General features: G+C 42.7%; 1 protein-coding gene across 1 annotated transcript in view; it reads left to right on the top strand.

Moving 5' to 3' along the window:
• LOC118421825 (myomegalin-like) overlaps positions 1 to 25,770 on the top strand; it is a 60,843-nt gene extending 35,073 nt beyond the window's left edge. The window contains exons 14-45 of the mRNA XM_035829327.1: positions 872 to 991; positions 1,179 to 1,271; positions 1,711 to 1,803; positions 2,094 to 2,285; positions 2,566 to 2,703; positions 3,105 to 3,179; positions 3,799 to 3,936; positions 4,338 to 4,421; positions 4,812 to 4,907; positions 5,456 to 5,560; positions 6,062 to 6,157; positions 7,619 to 7,714; positions 8,019 to 8,114; positions 8,574 to 8,706; positions 9,339 to 9,459; positions 9,879 to 9,954; positions 11,077 to 11,124; positions 12,236 to 12,343; positions 12,777 to 12,848; positions 14,454 to 14,575; positions 15,192 to 15,328; positions 15,715 to 17,158; positions 17,803 to 17,989; positions 19,616 to 19,892; positions 20,557 to 20,689; positions 21,219 to 21,383; positions 21,857 to 22,788; positions 23,432 to 23,601; positions 24,092 to 24,277; positions 24,689 to 24,879; positions 25,273 to 25,397; positions 25,625 to 25,770. Coding sequence (XP_035685220.1) covers positions 872 to 991; positions 1,179 to 1,271; positions 1,711 to 1,803; positions 2,094 to 2,285; positions 2,566 to 2,703; positions 3,105 to 3,179; positions 3,799 to 3,936; positions 4,338 to 4,421; positions 4,812 to 4,907; positions 5,456 to 5,560; positions 6,062 to 6,157; positions 7,619 to 7,714; positions 8,019 to 8,114; positions 8,574 to 8,706; positions 9,339 to 9,459; positions 9,879 to 9,954; positions 11,077 to 11,124; positions 12,236 to 12,343; positions 12,777 to 12,848; positions 14,454 to 14,575; positions 15,192 to 15,328; positions 15,715 to 17,158; positions 17,803 to 17,989; positions 19,616 to 19,892; positions 20,557 to 20,689; positions 21,219 to 21,383; positions 21,857 to 22,788; positions 23,432 to 23,601; positions 24,092 to 24,277; positions 24,689 to 24,879; positions 25,273 to 25,397; positions 25,625 to 25,770 — 6,195 coding nt within the window. The remainder of the gene's footprint in view (positions 1 to 871; positions 992 to 1,178; positions 1,272 to 1,710; positions 1,804 to 2,093; positions 2,286 to 2,565; positions 2,704 to 3,104; positions 3,180 to 3,798; positions 3,937 to 4,337; positions 4,422 to 4,811; positions 4,908 to 5,455; positions 5,561 to 6,061; positions 6,158 to 7,618; positions 7,715 to 8,018; positions 8,115 to 8,573; positions 8,707 to 9,338; positions 9,460 to 9,878; positions 9,955 to 11,076; positions 11,125 to 12,235; positions 12,344 to 12,776; positions 12,849 to 14,453; positions 14,576 to 15,191; positions 15,329 to 15,714; positions 17,159 to 17,802; positions 17,990 to 19,615; positions 19,893 to 20,556; positions 20,690 to 21,218; positions 21,384 to 21,856; positions 22,789 to 23,431; positions 23,602 to 24,091; positions 24,278 to 24,688; positions 24,880 to 25,272; positions 25,398 to 25,624) is intronic.
• The last annotated feature ends 736 nt before the right edge of the window (positions 25,771 to 26,506 follow it).

Below are 26,506 nucleotides of genomic sequence, written 5' to 3'. Positions count from 1 at the left end.
ACCATATACACCGAGGATAAGGCGGGGCATTAACGTTATTATCATATAGCCTACACAAACTGACCCATTTAAGCAACAAATTCCTTTATAATACATACATCCTTTATTCAAGACTTCCAAGGCTTGACATAATGACAAATTCCCTTCTGCTGGGACAAGTGTGTTGCTATTCAATCCTAAGTTATAGTTGTACATATTCAATAAATTTGAAGGAATGTGAACAGTAAGAATGTTTGGATTAACTCTAACATGGACTGCACACTGTACAAAGCAGTCGTTTCAAATGGACCACGGTGCCGGTGTCGATTCATTCTGGCCAATCAGGGGAGCGATACCCACCTGCTTGGCCTGAATGTCCGTGTTACGGCGTCATAACCAACGTGGAACGGGGCCTTCTGATTGGTCCGCGGCTCCTGGCTATATGATAATGATTCTTTCTGGATGATTGAGGGTGTACTGAATTCATTGGTGTACATCTAAAGCACTAAGTAGTCTTGCACCCTTTCCTATTTTATGTTATAAATGTACACACATTGTTGGTTTTGCTCAGACCTTTCAAGAAGGTTTTATTTTGAACGGAAATATTTTATTGGCACTAAGAAATTATATGTCTATGTTTGGCGCTGTATGTGATGTGGTTTTCGTCTTTGCTGCTTCTCTCTTGTATTTGTTAAATGTGTTGTTTTGTCAGTGTATCATCATTTCATACATGTAGCTCACTACTTTTTGGAAAAGACTTGCCACTGTTCTGATACATGTCTCAGCAAAGTAATAGTTTCTGTCCGGAATTTCGTCAATCTGTATTTGTTAAATTTTCTCACGTAATTTGAGAGAAAGATTAGGAAAGAAACTTTCCTTTTTGTGTACCCAGGAGCTTAAGAGGAAACTACAAGACATGGACTCTGATGTTAAACTCCAGGAGCAGAATGCTCTCAAACGGGACAAAGCCATCCAGGGTCTGACGGCGGCCATTCAGAACAAGAGCAAGGAGGTGAGAGTTTAGAACACTTAAAACCATTCTACATGCTTTCTGGCTGTTTCAAGTAGAAGGGTTAACAGGATATTTACGTCATGTAGGTTAGACACAGGATATTGTATTTTGAAAATAGAACTGTAGGTCCGTTGCTTGTATGCCCCCTAGTCATTCTGTGCATTACATTTTCACTGTGTATCTACAGATTGATGAGCTGTGTGAACAGATAGAAGAACTTCAGCAGAGTCTGGCCCAGGCCAGGGAGACTGCACACAAGGCACAGCTACAGCAGTTCCAGGTGGGGATGATAAACTTTCTACAGGACTTAGATAGTTAGATGAAGTATGTGTGTATATATAGAGAGAGAGTGTGAATGCCTTGTAAAAGTTGTTGTCAGGTCCTGCTAATATATCTTTTAGAATCGGTTCAAAATCAACTGTCTTATTACCAACGTATTAAAGTCAGTCAAACAACCACTTGTTCAGGAAAGGAAGGGTTTAACTATGTACAAATGAACAGGACTGTTCTAATATGGCTTGTGGTTACTTGACCAGGGTTGACAGTAATCAGGATACACAAAGTCTGAAAAAACTTTTTTTCACATATGATCCTGCTTTCGTTAAGGCCTGCTTAAGTTATTACAAGTTCCCTGTGTAACTGGTGCTTAAAAAGCCTCAGCCTTTTTACATCAGAAAACTTTGATACCATGATGAAATTTATCTACTGTCTTTCTACAGGGGGTTGAAGAACAACAGCAGGCCCTCAGTGACAAGGAGGCTGAGATCACTGGTCTGCAGGGCAAGGTTCACGAAAAGGATGCAGAAAACCAGGTATAATTTCAAAATCCATTTTTTCTCTGTCCTAACAATGTTGTTTCAAGTATATGCTTCTATCTTCTCTGAACCGCTTCCTGTTGTTGTTGCTTCTAATAACTAGCGCACATTGCATTAACAGTTGCTCGTGTAGTTTTATCTCCTAAAATGAACCACAGATTTGCAAATAGCATCTGCATAATGGAGAAGTTTATACTTCATACATGTAAGCTGAAGGAGTAATGCTTTAAATAATGAGAGGAAAAGGTCTAAGCAGTACCAAACTAAGATATTGGTGTCCCCCTCAGCAATTAAAAAAGAGCCTGAGAAAAAAGGAGCAGGAGATTGACCAGCTCCAGCAGGCAGCTCAGGAGGCAGACGACCAGGCTGACGAGGCCCTCAGGGACAAGGACAGGCAGCTGAGGGACCTTCAGAAACAGCTAAAGGATACCAGGTCTAGAGCAGACACGGATCGAGAAAACATCACCCAACAACACAAGGTAAGGGGATAGAAGATCATGTACAAAGGTACATTGTGATACAATGCTCTACGATTCCATAGACAGCCAGTCTTAAGTTCTGCTTTCTGTTTACATCTGCAATGACGCTATTTGGTCACGGCTTAATCACTTACCAGATATGAAAGACTGTTGGAAATGATAATCATTGCACTTGTCTAAAAAGGTGAATCCATTTGGTTACTATTAGTTTGTTGGAAAGTATTTGTTGCAACATTCGTAGTGCCTGAAAGCCATGCAACTTACTGTACATCTTTGTCAGACCCAGTTGGAGGAGACTCAGAGACAACTACAAAGTAAAGAGCAGATCATCCAGAGATTGTCTGCCAGCATCCAGGAGAAGGACAAAGTCATCCAGGAGTACATGCAGATGGCTCAGGAGCAGGAGAACTCACGGGATGTAAGTAACTTTGAACTTTTTGAAGTACAAGTCAGGGGTTAGAGGTTATGGTAGGTCATCCAGGAGTACATGTAGATGGCTCAAACTCATGGAATGTAAGTACAGATCAGGGGTTAAAGTTTACACTGGGTCATACAGGAGTACATGCAGATGGCTCAGGAGCAGGAGAACTCAACATGTAAGAACAGGTCAGAGGTTAGAGGTTACACGTGGTCATCCAGGAGTATGGCAGACCAAGAGGTTGTAAGTACAGGAAAGGCATGATGTTAGTTGAACAATCAAATATCAGTTGATAATGTTAACCATATCAGAAGGGCTTGCTTGCATGTGCAACAGCTTGGAACAAGATTTAGTTATTCTATCTCAATGGTAACATCTACATCTTACTTCATGTCTTCCAGCCCTACTCAGAGAACAAGGACAGCATCATCCAGCGGCTGAGAGAGCGGCTGAAGGAGCGCGACAAGGCTGTGGAGGTGTGAACATTCAGTACAGTACCTCTCATGGGGAAGGACAGACATGTGTTTTCAATACTGAGTTAGAGTCAATCATAAAAATGCTTCCAAAAGCACACTTTCATGTCCCAGTTTATTGGCATTATTTTGTACAAAAATGACTGATACAAATGTTGTAGGGTTTCTCTAAAGGGAACTGAATATTGGTTTTATCGCTGAGTTTAAGTTCATCGTAAAGATGCTAGGAAAAGCATCTCCAGCTTTGGTACAAAGATGAGTGACTGTATCCCTAGAGATAGTTCATGAGAAAAGATGACGAAACAGATTTCAAATGTTAACAACTTATTATAGTCCAAAGAAGAATTAATACTTTATGTACTTGTAGACCACTTTTAGAGAAAGTATCTTTTTGTTTTAGAATGTTGCAGAAGTGAATAAAGCTGTTTGTAGCCAAATCCTTGTCGTCGACAAAGGACTAAACTTTTACCCAAAATTTAATCTAATTATCCACTTATTGATTGCTTCACCTGTTGGTTTATACCTGATTCCAGGTGATTCAAAGAAGATTATACTGTAGATCACACTATGTATTACCTGGACTAGTCATGATTTTTACATCATGGAATATCTTTTTTCCCAGGATGCAATAGAGGAGAAGTTCCGCACCTTAGAAGCCAAGGAGAATGACCTTCGCCACCTCAGGGTCAGCCTGCGTGAGCGAGAGAGAGAGCTGGAGCGAGCTAACTCTCTTCTTGCTGGAAATGAGGAAACCATCAATGTAAGCCTAATGCAACGTGTCAGGAATAGGTCTTAAGTGAAATGCCTTTCCACTCTTCAAATTCACTATCAGATTAGATTTAAAAAGTCCTTCCAGCACCAAATGGTGCATTGCGTAGCACCCATCTCTGTTTCTGTGGCCCTGGGTCACACAGCATTTGTCCAATCACTACATCAGTGGGCCAGTCCACTGGTAGTAGTGTGTGTGTTCAACTGCTGTACTCTTTCCCAAATGCTGAGTGCTAAGCATAGATAGCAGCATGTACCATTTTTAAAGCCTTCAGTGTGACTACTTTAACTACCAACTGCTTGGCCATTGCACTGGTAACCCGTCACTACTAGAACATGGCTAAATGACAGAATGGGTCAGATGTGAATTAAAATGGTTTTCTCGTTCCCTAGAACCTTGATGGTATAATCAAAGAGAAGGATGTGGAACTGAGACAGCTTCTGAACCAACTCAAGAGCCAGCAGCGCACCAATGCTGTAAGTATTTGAGTTTTCTTAAAGTTTATATAATCTCACTTCTGTATGATATAGGTTTTATGCTATTAGTTTATGCAAGTCAGTATCCCCTTATGCCACCAATGTTGTGCCCTTGGGAAAGGCACTTTAAAGAATTTTCCTCTCTCCACCCAGGAGTAGAAAAGATTACCTGACTTTGCTGATGTTTCTTTTGGTATGAAAAGGTAGCGGAAGGAGAGAGTTGGGCTCCACCTCCCAATACCCTGCCCTAGGCATTTAGTAACAACCCATTGCCCCCACAACCTGCAAAATGGCTGTGGGACAGACTTAACCTTTTAAACGGCACATAGATATGGAGGCATTTCTGCCATGGATAATGTATAACACAATCTCTGTCCTGCCGACCTGCAGGCCACAGCTGAGGAGCATGCCCGTGCTCTGCTGGAGAAGGAAGCTGTGATAGAACAGCTGCAGCACGCACTCAGCAGTAGGGACAAGGATATCAAGGTCAGGAGGAGTTTACTGTCAGTCCACAGCACCATAGCACAGTAGTAATGTTTTGTTACTTCACCCAAAAGCCTGTCTCTTTGTGTGTGTGCATGTGTGTGTGTGTGTGTGTGTCTGTGTGTCCAAATGGTTAAAAGTCTGTGTGTGTGTGTGTGTGGTCATGTGTGTCCAAGTGGCTAAAAGACTCTGTGTGTGTGTGTGTGTGTGTGTGTGTGTGTGTGTGTGTGTGTGTGTGTGTGTGTGCCTGTGCATGCTTGCGCGCAGGCATGTGTTTGCAATTCCAAGTGAACAATGTGACTTTATCAAACATCCTCAGTGCTGCTGTTTTTGTCAATGGGACTAGAAAAATTGCAAAGCAGCATAGCTAAGGGGTTATGTCTATCATCTCTGACCTGTTGCAATAAACAGAGACAAATTTGTGCCACATACATAAGATAAGACCTTCAAGCCAAGTTGGAATTAAGATTGGTCAGTGAATTAAGTTCTATCAAAAGACGTTGACTTTAATTGGCTAATACAGTGCACCGCTCCCCACTTTGAAATTGTAGAAGTTGAGCCAGTCTCTACAGAGCAGCCCCCAGTCCAAGCCCAGAGTGGATGCCATGATTCAGGAGCTCAAAGACAAGCTGGACGAGAGGGACAGAATGTTGCAGGTGGGACAGTGATTTTGTACCGGTAGAATTAGTCATCACTTAATAAGACATTGTCTGATTGATCGGCGCCACAAAGGAACAGCAGCTAAGCAAGGAAACTAAACTGTCAGTCTTGAAGAAGTTATTTGTGGCCAGTGTAGCTCATTTAGCTTCCTAGGGTTAATGGACCAAGCCTGATAATTGTATACAATCCACTGACAAATGGGCCATGCAATTAACAGGATTCTACCGTACCTCTTTTGCTTGAGCTTGACCAGACAGGTTCTTATTTATAATATCAAACCTAGTGAAAACTGATCATCAACATTGGGAAGGCAGAAAAGCTTTTAAAACATTTTGGCTGACTCTTCTTGTACCCTGCCCTCTGCTATCATTTAATAGTAAGATTCGATAACATGATGTTGATCCTATGTGTATGCTTTTTGATGTAACAGTGAAGTTAACTAACTAACAGAATTACTAACCAGATTAACTAACCAATTAACTTTCCGTACTCACCAGGAGGTAATGGACGAGAGAAGGAGGGCGTCGTCAGATGGCCACGCCCACACACAGAGACTTCTGGGTACTATCAAAGACAAAGATAACATGCTGAAGGTAGGGAGGACAGGGCTGGTGTGGTGGTTGATTTGACTTGATTTATTTAAGCACATATTCAACAAATTACAAACAGTGATAATAACACAATGAAAAGAAAATATGCAGTGGGGAGCAGAAGCCTAGGCAGCATTTCATGGCTCCCCTCAGAAACTCAATAGTGATGAAATGTAATGTACATAATCTAGATGATAATGAAGCACAATATACATAATCAAAGCTAATCAATAATAACCAATGAAATTAACTGAAACTACACTAAGAAAATTATAACGGCAAATAATCAAAACGAAACGCAAAAATAAAGTTTAGGTGGTATATATTGGTGTACTTTACCACTTATGAAGATAGACATACAAAAGTGTTTTTGAATGGTAAAGCCACTTGCATTATCTTATTTGACATCCTAAAGATAATAAGGTAAGAGCCTTGTGATTTTAAACCTATTATGTCTTCAGTCACTTGTCGTACAATGTGCAACATTTGTACAACCACTCTTCACAGAGGTCTAACACTGGCTGAAAAGAGTGGACACCAGTGTCTTTCACCTAGTTTTGCCTCAAAGCAAGAGCAATTTGTGTATTCAAATTTTAATTCTGTAGTATCAAAATAATACAGCATCTAATCAAACCTGTACATGTAGTGTAGGGAAACAAAAAGCGTCACATAAAAAGAAGTATGATTGTTACTCACTTGTTTCCATGTATCAGATTTCTGTTGCAATGAAAGCTCGCCTCTTATAAGTTAGTCAAGTGGTGTACTTGAGTAGGCTTTTAGCCACATGTCCTAGTTTTTACCATGTTGTGTGGGAGACAATGTTTAATGCCACCTTTTTAACACCAATTTATCATAGTTTTATCAGACAAAACTGCTACTCAAATCATTGTACATGTTCGCTGGACAGGTTTCAGTCATGATACATGTATATTGTTAAGTCAGGAATATGGAAAATATATTTTGCTTTCCCCTTGTTTAGAATGGTTCCACCCATCTTCTAGCAGCAGAAAATATTGGCACCTCTGTTTTCTCAAGCAGTGTAAACATGTCTTTAGGAAGGGTTTCCTTTGCATTCTGTTGCTTACAAGTAAGACTGACAATATGGAGCAAGTAGTTATTTTGACTGTTATGACTCAAATGGTTTTGATGTTTTGATACTACTCATTATCATTTGAGCACACTATACATGAATGTATGTTTATTTGTATCTTTGTTGTATGTTTTAGGTAAGATAGATTCTGTTTGATCCTACGGTATGTAGACTAGCCTGGTACCTTCTGATTTCTACCAGGGCTCCTACTAGTCCTAGCGCTCGCTGCCGTAAAGGAGCCCTGGTAGAAATCGGATGGTACCCAGGCAATATGTAGACTATAGTAGACTCTCTAAAAGAAGTAAAAGCTTCATCTTTCCTTGTGAAAATTCATTTTTTTGTTTGGTAATTTCTATGTTTGCTCTTCCCAAAAGGAGGCCAATGAGAGATACAACCAGGTGGTATCTGAGAAAAATGGTGAGATCCAAAAACTCCAGCAGAGACTCAACAAGAGAGAAGCAGAGCTACAGGTAAGAACCATTGTCTTTCATCTCTCTGTATTTTAGGCCCATGTCATGGGAAGAAGAAAACAGAATGTGAAGAAGATGCTAGTTTGTTGATAGAAATTGTTTACTTGATGTTTGATGTCAGAAGATAGAGAGCAAGGGAGAAACTAGTAACTAAGAAAGACACAGGATATTAGAGTTTTATTTTACACAGCCAGCAATATGTCTTTCCTGCATACATTTCTGCTATATGTAGCCAATGGTGCTTTTGAGAACACAATCCCAGGAAAACAAGACATATTTCTCACATTTTATCACACAATTCCAGAGTCTGACCAGTGCTCGAGACTGGACAGAACAGGAGCAAAACAAACTGCTGGAGAAGATGAGGGCAGCACTCAGTGATAAAGACAGGACCATTGAGGTAGGGATGCTACACTTCTTACAAATAGTATCAATGCTCTTGGAAATGAGAAATGATGTTCAAAGTACAGTCTTGACTTTTGGGTTTCCCTGTAGCTAAATCAGTAGTAGCCTCACAGTTGAGCTCTTGATTCCAATTAGTTTGTAACAGGGAAACCCCAGTTCAATTCTTGGTTGGGCATATCTCGGTTGAAGCTGCACCCATCTTTCGGAAGTATGATAAAATAGTGGTCCCACAATTGAGGAAGTGCCCAGAGCACACAAAATGGGCATAACTCCATGTAAAAATATACCCTGCTACTGAAACAGCAAGGAAATTTTTTGCCCTATGTGACACAAGGCACCATAAGCGTCTGAACAGAACAAAAATCTGACTTTGCATAGTATCAAGGGATGCACATCAGGAAATCTACTTTTTTTTACATATACAGAGTATCTTAAATTTGTACTTTTTCCCCAGACCTTGGTGGATAATGCGAGGGAAAAGGACAAGCTGCTATCCCAGCTGCAGATGTCCGGCCCCTCGCAGCTGCGGGGCGAGCACCTGGCAGACACAGTCAGGCAGCTGAAGGACGACATCAGGAAGAAAGATGGTGAGGAGATTGGGTTTGATTTGTTCTTCAATTTTAGTCAGATTTAGGTGCTAGTAGTCATAACGCCATTTTTTTAAACCATTAGTGCTATAGCCATACGTTGAAAAAATTCAATGTTTGCATTATCTAAGTGCATGTACAATTGACTGTTTAACACACATGTAGATAATTGTCTTCTGTTGTAATTTTATTTTTCCATAGCTATATAGATATCCTAACAATGGTTGGATAGGGTATTACATGGCGCGGCTTAATGACCTGGATATTGTTTAGTTCGCTTTAGGAAGTTTGAACGTCTTAGCAAGTTTTCTAAGCTGCCTTGGAACTGTTTTCTTTGGGCTGTGATACATTGTCAGCTTGATAAATCGGCACTCCCAGTGACAATGGCACTGTCATTGGGACCATGCAAGGAACCATCCAAGGAAGAAGAAAGAGGGACAGGCAAAGGTAAAGATGGGAGGCAATTTCAAAGAATGGACAGGCATTGAACTAAGTGGAATACGTAGAAGGAAAAACAGAAGTCCAGCAATGGCAGAAGAATTGGTTGTCAGATCTTTTGTGGTGCCTCAACAATCAAATACATGTAGTTAGGTGTTGTCAGCTAAGTTTGTTTAACCTATCTTTCCTCACAGAGCTGATTGACCGTCTGCAGTCGTCCAGTACATCAGGCTACGTGTCCACTGAGGACGATCCCTACGTCCAGTCTCTTCGTAAGGAGCTGGCCAGTAAAGCCAGGCTGCTGTCAGAGACAACGTGAGTAACAAATTTCACTAATAGACAAGCTTGCACGCCATGGACCACAAAAATGTGATCTTACAACCATTTCTGACAACATTCCAAGAAGTCATGCACATGTTCAAACACATCCAACAGAATGCATTTTGACGTTGGCATAAATGTTGTATGTACCCCTGTAATACAAGGAGTTTCTGTTGTCTGCAAAATTGTCGACTTATTTTTTATAGATTTTGCTCTGTTTGGTCTATATGATACCGATCTAAATTCATTTATATTTATTACTTAAATTTATTAGCATATCGTTTTTCCAAATAGTTGAATAGTTCTGATCAATTCAGGTTTTCCAAGTGTTCTTCATCACTCTTGCAAGTTTCTAGTTCCTATTGATTTTATTGCCATTCCTCCAATTGCTCTGCCTCCCTCTTGTGCTTTAGGGCTGCTCTACAGTCCTTGCGTGACCAGAAGCCATCCCAGGGGGATGTACAGCAGCAGATGGCACAGCAGACACAGGTAGGGCAATTCTTGTAGGATTCAAAAGTAAACTTGACAATATGTCATACAGAAAAGACTAGAGAGTTACAGGAGTAGATTTTCACTTCTTTTTTGTGTTTCTGACAGTGTTTATGTTGACGGAATGACTACAGATTTGAGTGCACAGTGCTTGAAGCTCATACTGTAGCCTAGGGTGGTCCAAGAAATAGTCTATCCCTTTCATTGGGGAAAATTATGTCACCAATTTGTTTTAATATATTTTCTTTGGAAATTTGTGCGTCTGTACTTTCTACGCTTCCTTGCAAAGTACAGTTTTTTGTGCCTTATTGTGATAAGCTCTAACTGAACCCACTGCCCTGTTACAACAGAAAGTTGATCCACATCCCTTTGTATGGAGGTGTTTGACATGTTGACATATGTGCAAGTTCACGGACCATAACCACTTTACTTGCCATGGTTGGAACAACTTCCTGGGCTTTCAGTCACGTATGACGTTAAGGTGGCAAAATTTCCTATGACAAACTCTACATGGTGGGAAAACAATGCTCATTTTTCTAGCTTAATGAACTGTTATGAAACGATTGTTGAAGTGTAAAGATCAGGATGTAGTTGAACTTGAAAATTGAGACGTTGACCCCTACATTATCCACACCTGCTGGGTCAACAACAAAGGAGGCTGTGGTGATGCGATTGATGGTTCTGTAGTGTGAGAGTGGGTGTGGTGTTCCTGTTCTGTAATACGGCCATTTGACTTGTTCAATGGACAACAAGCAACCCTCCATGCCCCTGTGACATGATGTAGCAATATTAAAATTAGGGTCCTTTAGGGGTTTAGAAGTTATGTTGACACCGCAAACAAAACTTGTACTGTCCAAAAGAGACCATCTTAATTGCTGAGGACTGTGTACTTGAAAAACAGTGTAGGGATTTGAAAAAGGCTTGTGAATAGTTGGATCTCTTCTTCTATACTGTTAGATTTAAAGAAAGAAGGGAGGGATTGTTAAACCCCCATATTGAGCCTCAGAATATCTGGAGTTCCTGGTACATACCTTCTGTAGAATTATGTGTTAGGGTTGGGGTCAGACATGATGTTTTAGGGTTGGGGTGGACATGGTGTTTACTATCTCCTATGCCCTACAGGCCCTTAACAATGCCCTTAAAGCGGAGAAGCAAGCCAAGCTGGAACTGGTAAGGATGTCAACTGTTCATTCTATTTTCTTAGAACTGTTCTAGGTGTACCTTTGTGAGATGCAGTACAGAAGCACACTGTACAGTTTAGTAGGTAATATTCAAGCAAGGACGACATCAGTAATTTCTTTGACAGCTGATGGGCTATGTTTGGGGGGTTGCCATTTTTGGCTGACATCCCAAATGTTTTTCTGGCACGTATATCACATAAAGTATAACTCTTCACTTCCGTCAACTTTGTTGTATACAAAATATACAAAAGTTAATAGAGTCATAACAATATAGAATGGCTTACATTGTAGTATTAGTGTCATGTAAGATTTTATGAAAGAGTCTTTTTTTCAATGAGAAAGTCTTTTTTTAATTACTTTTTACATTGTCGAATAACTGGTACAAATTATGTGCAGTTTCTACGATGCAATTGCTATAACCTTGAATCCTTTCTGATACAGAAAGTCAAGAGAATTAATGAAAATGTAGAAACCTTGACAGCATTATTCAAAAGTTATGAAGACATTTTGAGGGAGTACATGTAGATGTAAGTTATTTATGATGGCCTGAGTGCTTGTAGTTGAAGAGCAGTTCAGGCAGAAATCCAACTACTCTGTTCTTGCCCTTGAAAACTCATGCATGTGTGACCCCTATGGGTTCTATTTTACTCTGGCTGTTAAATCATGTTCTTTCAGGGAACCATATAAGTGTAAAACTTTCATATGGCAGTGCATTAGGGTGGCTGAATAATTGATATGTGAGTCTTATACAGTGTTCAGCAAAGTACCACCATTAGAGGAATATCTGTCTGGCAACACCCAGTAATGTCATTGTGGAATATTCCATTTGAAGAGAATTGTAGGGGACAATCAGGTTGGCATTGTTTTGGAACCAAAGTGGACTCATCAACAAAGTGTATGATGAGGGATTGCCAAAGTATGTTATTTTGGATTATTCTTTGGGAAGTTTGTGCTGGTACTGTCTTCTTTGGTATAAAGTAATTTTTGAGCTATCCAAATCCGAATGTAGGCACACCCATCCAAATTCTCAAGTACTGTGGGTGAGACTGGGAGAAATTTGCTGTCTTTGCTTATCATTTCTCTGTTGTTTTTTCCACTAGGCCAAAGTACGTAGAAAAGCTCAGGAACAGGAGGAAGACCTGGGCACCAAGCAGGAGAACATTGATGCACTCATCGATGCAGTCAGGGCTAAAGACGACATCATCAAGGTAGGTACAGACTTGTGGTTCTGTGTGAGGGAAGACAAAAGCAGATTTCTACCTTTTTATGGACATGGTCTTGCGAGAGTTGAAAATATTTCCATTTGGTAGTCAGATAGAGCAAACCATCATCGGCTTTGTCAGCCATTCAAGTTCCTGTTTTTAGAGACAGGTCAGACCACAAAATGTTTTTACAAGTTCACAGTACATGACTGTACACTTTGTGTGCATATCACATATTCCCTATTGGAGACCATCATATAATGTACCATTTAACTTGAAAAGGGTTGAACTGCTGCATACATATTGAGATTTCGATAAACACAATGATGTACTAAAATAAAATGATGAAGCAACCAAATTCCATCATCACAATCATAACATGACCAGACCTACATTGAATTTTCAAACCTTACACAGAGTTTTGACGCATCTTTTGTAGGACCTGGAGAGAAATCAGTTGTCCTCCAGACCAGCACTGCGAGGGGACCAATCACCAAAGGCCAAACAACAGGTACACAGTGGAAGAAACCATTTTTTAACGTGGGGGATTTGTACACTATACTTTCCCTTAAAGTGGCCCACAACTGAACCTGTACCTAATTATCTGTGAAAATTTGTGTAATGGTTATTACACTTGAAGTATATTCTGTGTCAGATTCTATTTAACTTATTTTACTAAGCAGAAATTTACATTGAGTGTTTTGCAGATACTCTGTACACAGTGGAAGAAACCATTTAGAAGCTTGGGGATTCCTATCTGCTTTCCCTTATAGTGGCTGATATAAACTAAGCATTTTCTGGATGTGATTCTGTTGAACTTATTTTACTAAGCATGCAAGTGTTAATTAGAAAGATTAGTATGTTTTCTATTGACTGTATCATTGATGGTATTTTGGTTCAGAATTAGGTGTAGTGCATGTACACAATATGTATGTAGTATGGGTCGTAGGTTGATCTATTACAGTCAATGTAAGCGTTATTGATTGACACAGTACTTGAATGGGCGACCGGGAGATGTTTGTTAAATGCTGTTTGACTAGGGACGACAATATTTACTCAAGCTCAGTTGATGAAAGTCACTTTTGCACAGGGCTTTTTTTCGCTCGAACCCAAATGCCAAAGGAGCGCGTTTGTTGCACAGCAACGCCAGATGAAGTAGCTTGGGTTTTAGACACCGTGGCCTTTTAGGGGCTTACCTGGAACATTCATTCAGTGTTATAACTGTCTCAGGGAAAGAGAGAACTATAATGTAATTGGTAAATATCTTACATTGTACAATCCTTTTATGCAGCAAAGCAAGGTATAGTTTAATCCATTCACTACTCAAATTATGGCAAGTTTTGTTTAGTTTCTGTTGTTTGTTTTTCACAGCTTGATGGATGCTCTAGCATTATTGTTACAGTAGTTGACAGGGAATTGCGAAAGACGTCAATTTTACATTTTTATTGACTAGTAGATCATCAACAGGCCAATGAATGTTCCCTCTGACTCATTTCAATAACGTGTAAAAAGGACATTGATGCCTAAGGATTAAGTAATTGAATTACTAGCATAACGAAATTAACAAGTCCCTGCATTTGTCAAGGGTGGACTTTCCTGACAGTAATTGTGAATATTATGCACTTGTAACCTGATTTTCAACACATCAATCACTGTAGAAATCTGTCCACGGCACGTAATGTGATTAAGTAGGAACTATAAGTCTGTAGGCTCTCGCTGGCCATGTAATGCGCCATGAGGAGATGGCTGCCAAAGTGCTCCTCTGGCAAGCTGACGAGAAAAGGCGATGACCCAACCTGACACTAAAGAAAGTGCTGGAGGGAGAAGTTGGTCTAAAGGACCGTGACCTGCTGGCCAAGCTGGATTGAGTAATCTCCAAGCAGATCCTACGATGGCATAAGGTAGTCCAAACTGAACAAGGAGTGTAGTCAGCCAAGAGGTGTCCATTTGCCCCGGTAGCAAACTTCACTCCTCTGGCAGCTTTTGATACTATCTTATGCTATCGTAGAATCTGCTTGGACATTAGAATTGAGAAGCCTGGAGAGGCATTCTTCGTGGCACCTCGTACTACGGGGATGAACTAAACTGAACTGATAAGTTTGTTTTTTCTCCCCAGCTGCAGAGAGGTCTTCAGGATCAGCTTGAAGAGACCAAGAAGCTGAATGAGCTGCTGGATTCAGAACGGAGAATCTACCAGGACCTCATCAAGTCTTACAGGGACGAGCTGGGAGCAACAAGGTCAGATGGGGTCAAATATAGGTTAAGTGATATATTATAAAAGTAGTCACGATACTGGGTGAAAACAAATAATGGATAGCCTTCTAGTTGGTATTGTCTTACATGCACAATTGTACATACTTGACCCCAAACCTATTGAAGTGTCAAGCATATTTACTTAGGAAGCTGAAAAAAAGCATGACTTAGCGGGGCATTATCTTAATAACAGTTTTAGCTATAGAAAGAAATATAAGGCTTACTGGACCTTGAAGGATTTAGGAACAGGAGGTGCCATTAACCACACTTAACAAAGATTGTACAAGCTAAAATGGGTGTAGCTCTTGTATAGAAATGTCCAGATGGTATAATACTGTAAATGCAGAAACTTTAAGCGTTGGCTTAATGTTCACGGTTTTCGTGATGTCCTATTCACCGCGAACTTAAAACCACCGCAAACATTTTTCCATGGCAGTAAGATGCTACAGTGCATGGTGCTACCGCGAACTTAAAACCACCGCGAAACGTCCTTTTTCCCGCTACCGCCAAATTAAATCCCCACGAACTTGAATGCATTTACAGTATTTTTCAGGAAGATTTTTGAATTTGAGAGTAATGTTGTCTTTTTTTTTGGTTCCAGAGATTCTCAAAGCCGAGCGCTGGACATAGAGCTGGCGGCAGTGCAGACCCTGCGCAGGCAGCTGGAGGATTATGTCAGGAGGAACAGCGAGCTTCGGGCCGAACTGGAGAGGAACATCAACCAGGCAGCACAACAAGGTGACAACTTCAAAACTGCAAACTAGTCACGTTATACATGTTTGTTTCCAATACTTAGGGAAAACTGTATTTTTTACATTTTTTGAATCCTTAAATAACCTTATTAGGAAAAGACAACATAACCTCCATTGAATTGTGAAATGAATGAAATTTTATTTTACTTACTTGTCTTGCGCTTTACGCACCTAGCCCGCCTGGGTTTAGAAGACACAGAAATAGTAACACATACAACATACAATATAAGAAAACATGGGTATATGTTAACAAAGTCAACATATCACAATCATTAAGTAATAACAAATAATCATTGGATAGAGTCATTGAGATAATTATATATGTAGAAAAGTCCATAAGTATGTGTTCTTTCTTTTCACATGCCGTCTTAGTGCTGGAGGCAACAGACTCTCTACGAGACCGTCCTCGGGTCCAGACGTGGAACGCTGCTCTACAGACAAGCATCGACGACCTGAGGCCGCAGTTTGAGAAAAACATTCAGACGAGCCCAAATACACGCTCGACAGACATTGAGATCTCCCTCCCCAGTCCGTTGGACGCGTTGAGCGTTTCGGAATTCTCTACAGCCGAGCTTAAGAGCGAGGTCGCTCGCTTGAGGGGACAGCTACGCAGGATGCAAGCAATAAACGACGACTTACAGGCACGTTTGAACGGTGCCATAAGTGAACAAGTCAGGTCCATCCCTGTAGGGGAAAACATCGCAGAGCAACAGACTCTACCCAAACTTGCTAAGGAACTGGAAAGACTAGAGGCCGAGCTTGACAACGCACAGAAGGAAAACCAAGCTTTGCAGGAGGAGCTAGAGGGTGTGAGGAGCATGACGCCCATGGGAGAGAAGGGGCTTTTGGCAGAAGTGCAACAGCAGCTAGAGGATGCAATAATGCAGCTAGAGAAGAGCGAAGACGACAAGCTAGCACTGGAGAAGCAGGTAAAAATGAGCTCTCCCAGCCCGTACCAGGCACAGATCAGACAACTGGAGAACAAGGTGATGGAGCTCATCGAGGAAAACGAACAGCTCATGAAAGAGTCGCCAGGAAGCAGGTCGGACGAAGAGGTGGACGCCATGTCGGAGAAGGACCTGCGGACTGAGGTTAAGGGTCTTAAGGACCGTCTTAAAGCTTCCGAAAACCTTGTGGACCTCCTTAAGAAACAGCTGGAGATGAACTCCGATCCTGAAAGCGACACTCCAGGGTTCAACCCCGAGCTGATCGTGCAGCTCGCAGAGGAGATAGAGAGATTGAAGGGACAGCTTGAGCAGGCTCGGGGGAGTCAGGGAGAAGTTAGGGACAGGGAGGAAGAATACTCAGACACCTCCTCACAACTGCCTCGAAAGAGCAAGCTGCCTGTCCTACAGAAGGGAGTGCCTCACGACGCTAACGCAGCTTTGAGACAGCAGATTGAACAGTTGAAAATGTCTGAGAAGGAGCTTAAGCTTCTAAACAGAAGATTACAAGACAAGCTTACCGCCACGGAGGGCACGGTGCGTGCCCAAGCACAGAAACTCAAGACGTACAGAAAGATGCTTGAAGACGCGGGACTGGTCAAGAAAGTTCCCCGCAAGGCGCAGAGCGATTCCAACATTCCCATGAGCCTCCAAAGGTTCCACAGTCGCTACGCTTCCCAGGAGGGGTTGGACGATTCGCTGCTGTCGCCCGGTATTTCCCCGGGGGCGTCTCCGATGACGCGATCGCCGGCCACGAGCCTTCTGAGTCTGGAGACCCTACAGGAGTACGGGAACACAGACAACGTGGACGAGCTGAAACAGCAGGTCGCTCAGCTCAAGCAGAGGCTGGAGAAATCCCGCAGGATGATCAGGTATGATTGTCTTCAACACTGTGACATCTGTTTGTAGAAATACTAGAAAACAAGTACAGTAGAAGCCAGTTAATTGCACAACGAGTAAATGCACACTTCTTTTAATTGCACGAAAACTGCACACTTCTGTTAATTGCAGGGAATCCCCAAGTTCCGTAGTGATGCGGCTCAGCTGAATAACTTTGCTTTGTTGCACCATCCGAATAATTGCACAAAATGTACTTGCAAATGGGGAGTGCAAGTACATCTTTTCTGTTACTGACAGTTCAGTATGTCTGCCTGATGCTGTACTGTAATACTCTGTATAGCTTCCCAATGTTCCATGAGAAGCTATAAAAACTTATAGAGTAATGTAACAGTAAATAAGATATATAATTCATGAATTGTAACAAGTACAGAGTACATATGTCTTTGTCAAGTGCCAATCATTCTTCCACAAAATATCTAAATACCTAGATGTCAATATGGCAAGTAAAACTTGCTATCTCTGTACACTTTATATACATGCATATATTTAGAAGTATTCCCTATGTACCCCAACAGCATTACTCTATGACAGTGTCAGTTATAACAGATATTATTAGCCATGACCTTCAGACACCTTAATGATTTTCACACATGTTGTGTAATCCGATCCCTCCCAGGGGGATGCAGTCTAGGATGCGTGGACGTTCCGACGGACAGCTCACGCCAAACCGGTCCTTCGCCCGCTCTATGGAGACTCTGTCAGAACCATCGACCAATGGGGACGCCTTCGAGAAGCTCCGACGGCAGGTGGAGGACCTGAGACAACAGCTGAAGGAGAGCAACGACCTCAACAAGACTCTCGCTGTAGGCCATTGTCACTTTCTATCTGTCATAACATGTCTGTATATGGAGTTAACTGGGGCTCTCGGGAGTATGGCATTGCATTGTGATGACTGTTGATGTCCTCACAAGAGAGAAGGGATATCTTCTGTATAGTTGAGCTTATTATTAAGTTCGGATTTTCCAGACAAGTGTGAAAATTTGAATTTGGGGAGGTAAGGCAAATTTCAATGTCTTTACAATGTGATTTTACACTAAGGTCAGAATTAGGTCTATTTAGGTCTATAAAGTGCAACTGCTTTGTGTGCTTGTCTAGCTGGTTCAATTTTGCTATTTTGTGTGACTGTATTTCGTATCTAGTTCAATTTTACAATGTGTTGACTTTCAAATTGATGTAAGGCAAATTTTAGTCGCTTTGTTATTTATTTAACATTAGCTGTGGTTTGAATTTCTAAACACATGTCATGTCAAATTTGCTCTGAATGCTTGAGACATATGTAGCTGTTCCAAAGCTGCTACATCCCATCACACTATATAATTAGAAAACTGACTGAAGTGGAACACGTTCAAGTTTAACATCTATTATCATAATACCGGTACGTTTACGACGATTTCTCTAGCCATACTGATTTGACAAATTGTCAACGCATCATTTTCTCCAGTTACATGTTGCTGTTATAGGTTACCCTTGCCACTTCTTCTGTGTAACTTTTCTGCCACTCTTGTCCTGCTAAAAGCGTAATATTGTACTTGTAACACGCCGCGGAATTACACGGCGAACGGGCGCGTGGTTGGGAGGGGGTACAAAATACCGGTAGGAAGAAACACGGCACAATTAACTGCCGCTATGTACATTTATACATCCTCTGATGTTCCTTCCTTTTCTGTCAGTAATTGCATAAAACATAAACCTGCATGAGCATACAAAATGTCATGAGAAAACGGACGTATACTGTCAAGAATTTTCATTTAACTTCTGTCCGTCACAACCGCTATGACGTAACACTTCTCTGCTAGCGTAGATATAAAAATGGCGGGAAAATGGCTGCGTACGTTCAATTTTGCCCATTCAGTCGTAGATCCGGGCTATTATGCAACGGTTCTTCACACTTTTACATGAGTTGTAGGTCACCAACAGAAATTCAAGATTGTTGTTGAATCATGTTCGTCTTGTGCCGTGAGCATGTGTAATTATGATCTATATAAATTTGGCAATGAATGTGACAGTGTGTTCGTCCCACGACGAGCTGCCTACCCCGAAATTTTAAAAAAAGTATACTGAAAACTTTTGGCCTTGTTGTCTTCGAATGCATTGTTATCGATGCTTTGTAAATGATGTATTGGACACCTAGATGTCTGAAGTGTGCACAGCTCAGAAATAACTATTGTTGCATGTGTAGATCTCTTTAAGTTCCAGTATTATTAATCTACCGGTATAAGTCTTACTACCGGTATTATGCCAATGCATGTTACATTTTTTACAGGACAAGCTATCATCAGTGTTGCCCCAGAAGGACACTACTTTCACATGCTTAATTTGTAATTCTGAATGTTGTTCCAAAGTTGCTATTTTCTGTCACACTATTTAATTAGAAAATTGGCAAACATGTTCAAGTTTACATTTGTGTCAATCTCCGCTGTCGTGAACAGGACCAGCTGTCGGTGTCACCCCAGAAGGACACACTCGTCCAGACGCAGGCCAAGGAGCTGTCTCAGCTGCGCAAACAGCTGCGGGACAGCCGCGAGATGTGCCACCTGCTGCGGGCGCGGCTGGAGGAGCTCACCCGCACGCTGGAGCACCTGCTGTCCGCCAGCGAGGGCGGCGACCCCGACCTGCTGAACCTGACCCAGCAGGAGGCGGAGGGCGTGATGGCCGAGCTGGAGCGCAGCATGCACCTCGCCAGGACACTCAAGGACAGGCTGGACGGTCAGTTAACACAACATTGCCTGTGAATTTGGCGTTGTTGTTTGTATAGCCACAGTATAAGTATGTGGTTCTGAATCCATATTGGTAATAAGAGAAATTAGGATAATGATGGCAGAGGTAGAGCGCAGCATGCACTTGGCCAGGACACTCAAGGACAGGCTGGATGGTCAGTTAACTCTGCGATGAAGTCACTCTAGCAACACAACATTGGCAGTGAATGTGGCTAATTATGTAAAGGCATATGTTTCTGGATTGTATTGGTTGTGATGCTTTTCTTCATCAAGTTCATTCACAGGTACAGAAAAAGGAAAACAAGTGTTCATTGCCATTGGGGTGTTTTGAAAGCTGTAAAGTAGACACATATTCTTGAGATACCCAATTCCAAAGAGTTGAACTTTGTACTATTTACATTTCTGTCAAGCAAATGTGTGTTCAACAGGCTAACAACTACATGAAAGGTCATGGTAATGCTATAAGACTGTTAGTGACTAAAAGTAGTCAGGATTGTGCTTTGCTCCCAATAGTACTATCGTCTGTGGAAAGGACAAAGGCACTTATTTCCACCAGAGCTAAAATAGATGTTAAGTGCCTTTCCCAAGGTAACAACACATGTGCAATTATATTATTAAAGAAGCTTATTTAATTTTTTGTCCTCCCACCCCAGACAACGCGAGCTCTGCCTCGGATGACTCGTCCCTGCGGAGCCTGAAGGACCAGTACCAGCAGAGCCTGCAGGTCAACCAGGAGCTGCGGGAACAGCTGCAGGAACAGCTCAGGCAGCTGCAGGACAGACCAAGGTAAGGAAACGTCTTTACTCAGTACCAGTAGATACAGCTGAGGACAGCGTTTTTCCGTAAAAACCAACACAAACCTTTCGGTATTTATAGAATTGTTTGTATTGTTTTTGGAATGAGGAACATGGTACGCACATATCTTCACTCAAGCCCTATACCAGTAGATACAGCTGGAAGCGGTTTTTCTCCTGAAAGAAAAGAAGTACGATTGTGAAAGGATTTGATAAAACAGGGCTGTCTCCAAGACTGGTCCCTTCACCCCTGAACTTGCATATGAGTAGATACAACTCAGGACAGTTTTTTTTTTGTAAGGACTAGAACTGAAGAATTTTGTTCAGAATACTTGCAACATTGCTCAATGCAACATTTTTCAGGGCTCCAACTTTAAATACTTTGATTTTTGTATTGAATGGCATTTATTCATTTATTTTGATGACATAGAAAAGGATTCTCTTGACAGTTGGTTCTTGGAAGTCTGTTGAAAGTTTTTTGACTTCAATGATATAATCATAAGAATGTTTCTCCTGCCCAGCCCTACCCCACTAAAGCAGGAGGTAGCGGAGCTGAGGTCAGCCCTGGAGGAGCAGCAGGACCAGTACCAGCACCTGCAGGGACAGGTGGCCGACGCCCAGCACCTGCGACGCCAGCTGGCCGAGAACCAGCGCACAGCCGTGGAGCTGAAGGACGAGTTAGAGAGGTAAAGATGGTTGTTTATTCTGTTTTGTTATTTGTTTATTTGGAATCTCCATTAGTCTGCATGACACAAACTCTGCTGTCCAGGGCTGTGACTGGCCCTTACCCACAGAGGCCGTTGGATGTTGGGCGGGCTGCTATAAGTGAAATTTACTCAGGCTAGAATTTCCATTGGAAGTAGAATATCTGCATACTGTTGTTTATGTTTTCCTTAAATATTAGTTTCTCACCTTGGAACATGAATTTTCTCAACTTGCTTTGTACCTAGTGACAAGTTGCCAACATTGGTGAAATGGCAGGGATTGTACATGTACATAAGTGTCTGGCACTAAAGAGGGAAAGTGAAGTCTTACTGTCTTACACATACTTGTCTTGTATTGAGAAACTACATATGACATGCAGTTTATGTCCATTTTATCTTAAAAAAGCTTATGTTCATGTTGTAAATCCTTTATTTTTGTTATCATTTATGTGTAGAGCCACGAAAGATGCCAAAGAGAAGAACAACATGATCAGCCGGCTGCGTTCCCAGCTGCGCAGGACACGACCCGTCGGCTCCACCTTCCCACCGTCCGCCTCGGACCAGGCCAGCACCGGCTGGGACAGCGACCAGTCCAACCAGGGCGCTTCCGACGACTTCAGCGGGATGCACCGCGTCGGCAGCGGTCGGTCAGCCAACCACGGCTCGCAGACCACCAGCGGGAGTGAGGACAACAGGGGGGAACAGCCACTACAGAGGACGCATCCTCCCAACGGGGGTGATGAGTACTCATTGGAACAGCCAGGAAGAAGCCAGCCCATGTCTGGTGAAGACAATTTCATGTTTGCTCCACGGGAGAAGGTCATCCCTCCCAGTATACACAGCAGCAAAGACGACGTGTGTGGGCGTGGCCGTCTCCACGACAACAGAGGGTACTCCTCAGACGAGGAGTCGACGACGAGCACTCAGACTTTCACGTCGGTGTCGCGCCACGAGTCGGACCATCCCGGCGACAGCGAGCAGGAGGGTGTGAACAGCGAGAGAGGGATGTACCCGTCGCGCCAGCTCCCGTCCAAGTTTCTCCAGGCTTCCGCGGGGCACGGCTCGTCCACGACCGTTTCCACGGAGACCCACGGAGAGATGGAGCTGCTGCAGAGCAGGCTGCGCGCGAGCGACCAGATCAACCGCTCGCTGCGGGCGGAGCTGGACACCTACAAGAAGCTGCGGGAGAGCACGGAGACCATCCACAGCCACGGATCGGCCTCCACGCCGACGTCGGGTTTCCATGGCGACAGCAGGGGGCGGGACCTGCTGGAGGAACACCTGGCTGAACTGCGCGCGTTGCGAGCGAGGCTTGAGGACTCGCTGAGCTCCAACGAGCAGCTGAGGCAGGAGTTAGAGGATAAAATATCCAGCATGAGCAACAGAGGTAAACTTTAACCTTCCTTCATAATGCTTTACAAAAACATGGTTACTAGACCTTATACTAGTACCTCATATCACTCATGTAAAACCTTTCAGAGACCCATAGAAGGCAGTCCATAACTTACCTGCTATCACTTTTTGTTGGTTATAGACTATGATAGAGTCTGTTATAAATGATGTACCCTGAAGACGAGAATCTTTCCTTAATCTTTGACAGGTGCAGATTGCACATGTGTGCCCTTATTCTAATCTCCAAGCAGATCCTACAATGGCATAAGATAGTACCAAACTGGCCAAGGAGTATAGTTAGCCAAGAGGTGCCCATTTGCCATGTAGCAAAACACACTCCTAAGCCAGCTTCACTCCTCTGCCAGCTTTTGATACTATCTTATGCTACCATAGGATCTGCTTGGAGATTACCCTTATTCATGTACTGATACAAATTGTACTTTGCAAAGTATCACTAGAAATGCTTGTCTCTGCATTAACATGCTTCTAATAAGATGAACTCTGTATTTTCTGTTGAGAACTTTGTGCTTTGTTACATTTCGTTTACCTGTATCTTGCTGACAAAGAGACTAGAAATGTTCTACTCCTGAGGTTGAAAAAAACCCTGTCTAAACAGTGCTGTGTACTGCCCTCCCCAGGAGGCCAGACCAACATCTACGTCCACAGCAACTCCGGTGTGGACCATCAGGAGTTCCCCGACAACGCCTCACACGGCTCCCAGTCTCACATGTCCGACAAACTCTCCCTGCTGTCTGACAAAACCACACAGGTGGATCGTCTACAGGCTGAACTGGACCAGAAACACCAGGTACAGATATTGCACTTCCTATTCTGTATGTATGAGGTATCCATAGATTATGATAGCCTAGTATCCCGACTACTAAGTATTATACATGTAGCTCCTGAGTCTCTGCTGTCCTTTCCGCAGAGATGACAGAAGAAACTAAGAAGCTATAGTTAGTCAGAATACCAGGCTAAGATTATGAATGGCTGTCCTCACAAATACACTAATCTAGAGCTATGCCTAGAGCCAGAAGGTATCTCCATTCATGTACATGTAAAACGGGACAAATGTCTAATTGATTCAAAAGATTCAAAGCTATCTGATTAGATCCTCTCCATAAAGTCAGGTCCAATACCTGTAACCAACATTATTCTGGCTTTTGAGATGTAACTGTAAGGAAAGCTTGCTACCTGATTCTGAACAATGTTTCGTTGAAGTTTTAGAGTGTTTTGTAAGTTATAAACATACTATTTCTTCTATATAAGGAAACATTATCACCTTGTATTTTCTTCAGATCAATGAGAAACTAAAGGCAGACATGTCCAGACTCCAGTCCCAGTTGACAGAGAAGGACCAGCTTAACCAGCAGGTTCAGGAGGACAACACCAGACTGCAGACAGACATGTCCAAACTGCAGAAACAGCTGGCAGAGAGGGACAGGCAGACACAGAAGACACAGGCTGAGTTTACACAGCTGCAGGCAAGTAGTGAAGATCAGTGGTAGCATGTGTAGTCCAGTGGTCAGTGGTCAACTAAAAAGTTGTGAGTTTGAATCTTGGCTGTTGATGCTTTTCTTAATCTGCATGCCCCCAGAAAGCATCTCTGAATTTACACGTAGGACAGAACGTTAAGCCGCGGTCCACTGTTCTGTGTACTTGTCTGTTCTCTCTGTCATGACCAAATGAGGAGTAGCTCATCTTTTAATTGAGTTCATTTGAGCTAAATTGACCTTAACTTAGCCTCCTTTTCAGACTTCTAGCAGCGCAGGCTCTCATTTTTTTTTTGCTGGAGCGCTGATGCACAATTTTCAACATGGGCTAATTATGTTATCATGGTGGGAGAGGTTGTTTATGGGAGTTTTAGCTAAACTAAGATCACTTTCCCCTTGCAGAGGGACCTGTCGAGCCTGCAGGGTCAGCTGCAGGATGTGTCCCAGCTGCAGAACCAGCTGTCAGACAGGGAGAAGCAGAACCAGATCCTGCAGACAGAGGTGGACAGTCTGGGGGCAGAGCTGGCTAACAGGGACATGGAGAACGACAAGGTGTCAGCAGAACTCAACAAAGCCAAGAAGGAGATCAGCAGGTTTGTTAATCAGCACTGTCGACTGATGTGTTGGGTTGAGTTACTGTTAACAAATGTATGTATTGAAGTTCACAGGGACTTAATTTGACAGTAAGGGAGAAAATGGAGTGTTTGCGGTGGTTTTGAGTTTACAATACGCTTGCAGATAGATGTGCAAAAGTTAGGTATGACGGGTCGTTCAGTGTAATATAACCAGCTGCTGTTGCGCCACGTGCCTGCGAATACCAACTATGTAGATACAGAATAGCGCTATAGACTAGTCACCTACGTAGCACTTCTTTATGAATATGAATTCAAAGTACAAAGATTGGGTCTGTGTTCAATTTGTGCTTGGTACATTTGTATGTCAGGGCTTGATGGATTGCTCATATGAAACTGTTCTCCTCTTCCCAGACTAAGACAGGAGTTGTCCAGACTACAGGACCAGTTAGAAGAACACCAGCAGGTGGCCGACTCCCTAAGGCTGGAGCTCAGGCTGTATGAGAAGCTCTACAAGAAGGCACAGACAGCCGACGCAGGTAGGGCCAGTAACATTTTATGTAAACCTTTGTCTTCAATTTTTGACCCACAGCCGGCAGTGTACATTCAACAATTTGAAATGGAATACTCAAATTTAATCAGATCTCCCAATGTATATTAGATTTTCTGTAATGACAGGGATCAGTACAAATTACTACAATGTATTTGTTACCTTGAATAGCAAGATAGACAGTATATTGAACATGTGCCTCCTTCATATCATCAGGTGTGAACGGGTTCAGCAGTAGTGATGGTACAGGAGGGAGAGACACCATGGCTGGACTGGACCTGTCTGGACTGCTGGAGGAGATGCGCAGGCTCAGGGAACAGGTAGGACAAGGCAATATCACTCGGGATAACAACTCGGGATAACAATACTTTTTTGGACTATTAAAAGGTAGTCTATCCCGATTATCAGCTAGTCTCCCAACTTACTTGAGTTTTCAATTCTCGGCTTTCAGTCACGTGATCTGACCTTAGCAACGGTTGCTATCCGCCATCTTTGTGACCCAGCGCAACGTCCCCCTGGTCACAGTGTCCCCTACGCGTTCTCAGCGATGGTTCTGTGTATTATTGTAGGCTGTGGGTCGAGATCTGACAGAAACTCGGATAGGGAGAAGATTTCCTTTTTTTCTATACCGAAATTAGTTAGCAATCAGGGAGTCGAGCATGAGAAACTAACGGAAGAACGCCGGAGGCTGTGGATAGCGGCGATCAGCCGCGGAGACACGACGAAAAAAAAACATCCTTCAGACCGAACGTGTATGTAGTCGGCATTTTGTGTCTGGCAGGGCTGCCCCCGTGTGGGATAGGTATAATGTGGACTGGACCCCCACACTGAACCTTGGAAGGAAAGTATACGTAGAAGAAGGGACAAAGGAAAAGCTACAGAAGAAGGTAGGAGAGAGGGCTGTACGGGCTAAAGAACGCACGAAGCGAGGTGCTGAACAACGGGTAGAGGCTGCAGCGAAGAGGACGCCGCAAAATCCCACTGGGTACCGTTTGCAAGATATCGATTTGACCAAGTTTGAGATGTGCCCCTAGACGTGGAAATGGCTGACCTTACGATATCAAGTGAGGAGCCAGGGCCTGTTGAAACACTGACAAC

This window comes from Branchiostoma floridae, chromosome 8, assembly GCF_000003815.2.
Source record: "Branchiostoma floridae strain S238N-H82 chromosome 8, Bfl_VNyyK, whole genome shotgun sequence".
NCBI classification, from domain to species: domain Eukaryota; kingdom Metazoa; phylum Chordata; class Leptocardii; order Amphioxiformes; family Branchiostomatidae; genus Branchiostoma; species Branchiostoma floridae.
The sequence above is the reverse complement of the archived record's forward strand: the minus strand, read 5'-3'. Positions and strand labels throughout refer to the sequence as shown.